This window comes from Zea mays, chromosome 1 (assembly GCF_902167145.1).
Source record: "Zea mays cultivar B73 chromosome 1, Zm-B73-REFERENCE-NAM-5.0, whole genome shotgun sequence".
NCBI lineage: Eukaryota > Viridiplantae > Streptophyta > Magnoliopsida > Poales > Poaceae > Zea > Zea mays.
The window spans coordinates 27,453,324-27,459,087 of record NC_050096.1 but is presented as its reverse complement, the minus strand read 5'-3'; the positions used below and the strand labels follow the sequence as shown (position 1 = coordinate 27,459,087).

At 56.7% G+C, this 5,764-nt stretch overlaps 1 protein-coding gene across 1 annotated transcript; it reads left to right on the top strand.

Moving 5' to 3' along the window:
- Positions 1–3,610: 3,610 nt before the first annotated feature.
- LOC100191595 (3-ketoacyl-CoA synthase) lies at positions 3,611–5,764 on the top strand. The gene is made up of 2 exons (NM_001137025.2): positions 3,611–4,561; positions 4,652–5,764. Exons 1-2 carry the CDS (start codon positions 3,851–3,853, stop codon positions 5,423–5,425), a joined length of 1,485 nt encoding a protein of 494 aa, NP_001130497.2. The 5' UTR covers positions 3,611–3,850; the 3' UTR covers positions 5,426–5,764.

The window sequence follows — 5,764 nt, the reverse complement described above, 5'->3', positions numbered from 1 at the left end:
CGTCCCGCGCCCAGGTCGGGTGCGCTTGCAGTAGGGGGTTACAAGCGTCCACGCGGGTGAGGGAAGCGAGCGGCCCCAAGAGAGCGCCTGTCCCGTCCTCGTCCCGCGCGGCCAACCTTCTCTAAGAAGGCCCTGGTCCTTCCTTTTATAGGCGTAAGGAGAGGATCGAGGTGTACAATGGGGATGTAGCAGAGTGCTACGTGTCTAGCGGAGGGAGAGCTAGCGCCCTAAGTACATGCCAATGTGGCAGCCGGAGAGATCTTGGCGCCCTGCTGGTATGATGTCGTGGCTGTCGGAGGAGCAACGGAGCCTGGCGGAGGGACAGCTGTTGGAGCGGTCGAGTCCTTGCTGACGTCCCCCTGCTTCCGTAAGGGAGCTGAGAGCCGCCGTCGTCACAGGGCACGCGGGGCGCCATCATTGCGTATCTGGCGGAGCTAGCCAGATGGGACACCGGTCTTGTTCTCTGCGGCCCGAGTCGGCTCGGGGTAGGGTGATGATGGCGCTCCCTGTTGACGTGGCGGGCCCGCGCCCGAGGCCGGGCGACGTGGGGGCTCCTCCGAAGCTAGGGTCGAGTCTGTCATCCGTTGCCGAGGCCGAGCCCGAGCCCCTGGGTCGGGCGAGGTGGAGGTTGTTTGGCAGAGGCTAGAGCGGAGTCCGAGCCCTGGGGTCGGGCGAAGCGGAGTTCGTCGTCTTCTGGGGCTGAGCCCGAGTCCGAGCCCTGGGTCGGGCGGAGCGGAGTTCGCCGTCTTCCGGGGCTAAGCCCGAGTCCGAGCCCTGGGTCGGGCGGAGCGGAGTTCGCCGTCTTCCGGGGCCTAGCCCAAGTCCGAGCCCTGGGTCGGGCGGAACGGAGTTCGCCGTCTTCCGGGGCTTAGCCCGAGTCCGAGCCCTGGGTCGGGCGGAGCGGAGTTCGCCGTCTTCCGGGGCTTAGCCCGAGTCCGAGCCCTGGGTCGGGCGGAACGAAGTTCGCCGTCTTCCGGGGCTTAGCCCGAGTCCGAGCCCTGAGTCGGGCGGAGCGGAGTTTCCTATGGCGCCTTTGGCAAGGCCTGACTGCCTGTCAGACTCACTCTGTCGAGTGGCACTGCAGTCGGAGTGGCGCAGGCGGCGCTGTCCTTCTGTCAGACCGGTCAGTGGAGCAGCGAAGTGACGGCGGTCACTTCGGCTCTGCCGGGGGGCGCGCGTCAGGATAAAGGTGTCAGGCCACCTTTGCGTTAAATGCTCCTGCGACTCGGTCGGTCGGTGCGGCGATTTAGTCATGGTTGCTTCTCAGCGAAGGCAAGGCCTCGGGCGAGCCGGAGATATGTCCGCCGTTAAAGGGGGGTCTCGGGCGAGACGGAAATCTCTCGGGGTCGGCTGCCCTTGTCCGAGGCTAGGCTCGGGCGAGGCGTGATCAAGTCGCTCGTATGGACTGATCCCTGACTTAATCGCACCCATCAGGCCTCTGCAGCTTTATGCTGATGGGGGTTACCAGCTGAGAATTAGGCGTCTTGAGGGTACCCCTAATTATGGTCCCCGACAATAAGTATCACTGAGATTATTAAATTATATTTTTGGATTGAGGGAGTAGTATTTAAAGAAGAGCCTTGCATGCAATTTCTTTTGTTTGAATAATGTTTTCAACTTAAATACTTTTTTTTGCATGTGTAACATTTATTCTCCATAATATTTTTCCATGTATCTAACTTATAAATCATTTTCATAAACCAATGTCAAAGATGAATCCATGTTTCTTACTTGGAAACCCCGAACAAACACCACTAGCACGAGGCGCTCGCGTTAGCGTCGCTCACCGACGACGAGAAGAAACTTGGCGACTGTCAGTTCGAACTCTGGAAGCAGTCCTACATGGCCCATGCGCCGCTGTGTACGGCAAGCTCCGGCGCAGCTGCCGCTTGGACGTGGTCCAGAGCGGCTGCACCGCGCTGTCCATCGTCAAACATGGGGACCTCATGGTCGTCGCCAATGTCGACGACTCTCGGGTTGTTCTGGGCATCGCAACCTACGACGACGCCATCACGCCGTCTAGCTCATCATCCACCTGAAGCCTAACCTGCCACGTAAGTCGCTACTGACCGACCATGAATTCTTGTGCGCTGGAATGATGACCATTGTTGTTGTTGTGTGAGTGTCCTCGAACAAGATGTATGTAGAGGAGTAGCACATCCGGTGGTGCAACGACCAGGTGTACTACCTCGCTGATGAGCCCGGGGTGCACTTCATTTGGCAGCCCAGCCAAGAGTGATCGGTACTCACCATATCGCGCGCGTTCGACGACTATTATATCAAGGATTGTGGCGTCATCTCGACACCGGAGGTGAGCAGAGGTGGACCGACAACAATGACCACTCGCCATCGTCGGGGTACCTTTTGTGTCGGCCTGCCTTTAATTCTCTTCGCAAACACACACTTGTATTTTTTGTTTAAGCAAGCGTGTATGGTGGTGCGTGCCTGATGACTAACGATGTACGACGGAACTTCTACCGGCAGGTGTGGCACGTGCTCTCCAATAATGAGACCATGCAAATCATGACATATATCGAAGTGTGCATGATACTGATAGTTGCAATGTAGTAGTGAAACAACTAAATTAAAATAACAAAATTTATGTATGGCTAGGATCACAAATGAATTATGAAATATTTTCTTATAACAATATAAGACACATTTTGTATATAAGTTATCATGGTATTATATGTTCCCGTTGCAACGCACGGGTACTGACCTATTGTTCATTAAGGATCTTTAATAGATGTTTTTTGTTATTTTCTCGAACCTAAATGTTCGTCGACCAAACTTGTTTTGTATCAGTGTATAATATTATTGTCACTGTTTTTTATGTCGCGGACTATGTTTTTTGTACGTCATTGAAACTACCTATAAAATTGTCACTGTGTATCAGCGTATGTGTATGCAGTTGGCTTGATGTGAGACAATAAGCTGAACCCACGGGGTTTTCATGGTTTTCCACCCAATTACGAGTTGGTTTGCGGTCAATAATATTATTGGATGGGTTGGGTTTATTTTTTTTCTTATATTTTAGGGTGGGTGTGGGATAAATATCAAAGTTATTATACTTGGGTATGAATGGGAGTGAGTTGGATTTTTTGCCATTAGCAGGCCTACATGGCGGCAAACACACCCCCATGTCTTTATCCCCATTTCATACAAGTCAGGTAATTAACGAGTATCCGCTGACATGAGACTGTTTTGAGTTTTGACGCTTTCATACCGGCCTGATGATGATACCTTGGCAGTTGGCAAACGGCCCATCGATGTCCGCCATTAACTGCCGATCCAATCCAAGTAACCGTAGGTATCTTTCTGACCATAGTCCACAAGTCCAAACCAGCCGTCAAACCAACCGATCATGGACATCCGATGGGCATGCTTGTTGCGCGATCAAAAGTCATCATACAAAAAATGTGATGAATAAAAACTGGACAAAATTTGTGCCATCGAATGGAGCATACAGTCGTGGGGGGCCTGCTACAAGACCAGGCGCCAACCCCCTGCCTCTGGGCTCTGGTTGGTGGCGGTAGCCGGGCTCTCATTTAAACTACCCATCTGCCCCCGATTCTTTTAATTACGGGCGACCCTCGCGGCTCCGCCCCTATTTTAAGACCCCACCACGGCACCACCTCCTCCGCAAACAACACACGAACACCGCACCGCAACGTAGCCGGCTAGGGGAAGAGCTCTTTCCTTCAGCTGTGCCGTGCACAACGCACGGCACGCTGGTTTGGTTTGCATCGCCCCCGCCAAGACGCTGCCGTGAGCAGGCAGAGCGGGTGGGAAGACTGGTGGGCGAGCCGGCCGCGCCGAGGGATAGCAGCAGCAGCAGCAGGCGGGCGACATGCCGAGCGGCGGCGTGTTCTCCGGGTCGGTGAACCTCAAGCACGTCAAGCTGGGGTACCAGTACCTGGTGAACCACTTCCTGACGCTGCTGCTGGTGCCGGTGATGGCCGCCACGGCGCTGGAGCTGGCGCGCCTCGGCCCCGGCGAGCTGCTCTCGCTGTGGCGCTCGCTGGAGCTGGACCTGGTCCACATCCTCTGCTCGGCGTTCCTGGTCGTCTTCGTCGGCACCGTGTACGTGATGTCGCGGCCCAGGCCGGTGTACCTGGTGGACTACGCCTGCTACAAGCCCCCCGCCAGCTGCCGCGTGCCCTTCGCCACCTTCATGGAGCACACGCGCCTCATCAGCGACGACGACAAGAGCGTGCGCTTCCAGACCAGGATCCTGGAGCGCTCGGGGCTCGGCGAGGACACGTGCCTCCCGCCCGCCAACCACTACATCCCGCCCAACCCCAGCATGGAGGCCTCGCGCGCCGAGGCGCAGCTCGTCATCTTCTCCGCCATCGACGACCTCGTCCGCCGCACGGGGCTCAAGCCCAAGGACATCGACATCCTCGTCGTCAACTGCAGCCTCTTCTCACCGACGCCCTCGCTCTCCGCCATGATCATCAACAAGTACAAGCTCCGGAGCAACATCCGGAGCTTCAACCTGTCGGGGATGGGATGCAGCGCCGGGCTCATCTCCATCGACCTCGCGCGGGACATGCTCCAGGTAATTTAATTAATTAGCTGGGCAGGGCAGTCCTCTAAATCATCATCGTTTACGTAACATAACAAACATGCTTCTCTCTTATAATAATAGGTTCACCCGAACTCGAACGCGCTGGTGGTTTCGACCGAGATCATCACCCCCAACTTCTACCAGGGGAGCCGGCGCGACATGCTTCTTCCCAACTGCCTGTTCCGGATGGGCGCGGCGGCGATCCTGCTGTCGAACCGGCGGCGCGAGGCCCGGCGCGCCAAGTACCGGCTGGTGCACGTGGTGAGGACGCACAAGGGCGCGGACGACCGCGCGTACCGGTGCGTGTACGAGGAGGAGGACGAGCAGGGCTTCTCGGGCATCTCGCTGTCCAAGGAGCTGATGGCCATCGCCGGCGACGCGCTCAAGTCCAACATCACGACGATCGGGCCGCTGGTGCTGCCCATGTCGGAGCAGCTGCTCTTCTTCTTCCGCCTGGTGGGGCGCAAGCTCGTGAACAAGGGGTGGAGGCCCTACATCCCGGACTTCAAGCTGGCGTTCGAGCACTTCTGCATCCACGCGGGCGGGCGCGCCGTCATCGACGAGCTGCAGAAGAACCTGCAGCTGTCGCCGCGCCACGTGGAGGCGTCCCGCATGACGCTGCACCGCTTCGGCAACACGTCCAGCAGCTCCCTCTGGTACGAGCTCGCCTACATCGAGGCCAAGGGCCGCATGCGCCGCGGCGACCGCGTCTGGCAGATCGGCTTCGGCAGCGGGTTCAAGTGCAACAGCGCCGTCTGGAAGTGCCTCCGCAGCATCAAGACCCCCACCAACGGGCCCTGGGACGACTGCATCCACCGCTACCCCGTCGACGTCCCGGAGGTCGTCAAGCTTTGACCTACGGGCTATGGCTACGACGACAACGAGCGAGCTCGGCCGGCACCGCCGCCGCCGCCGCCGCCGTCCTACTGTGTACCTGTACGTCCTCTCTGTTCTCTTCTCTTCCCATTTCCTTCGCTATTAATATAAAAAAGGTAAAAAAAGAAAGAAAGATCCATATACACTCTGACTGTTGGAAGTATTGTCATCCCTCAGGCAAGGGATTGGGTGATTGTAATTTGCTTGAATGAGAATGAATCGTGCACTTGTAAATTGTAATCCACGTTGTAACTGTGTGAAAGGGATACATGCATTCTCCTGATACTTGGTTGATGAAGCCAACCGTCTCGATCTGCC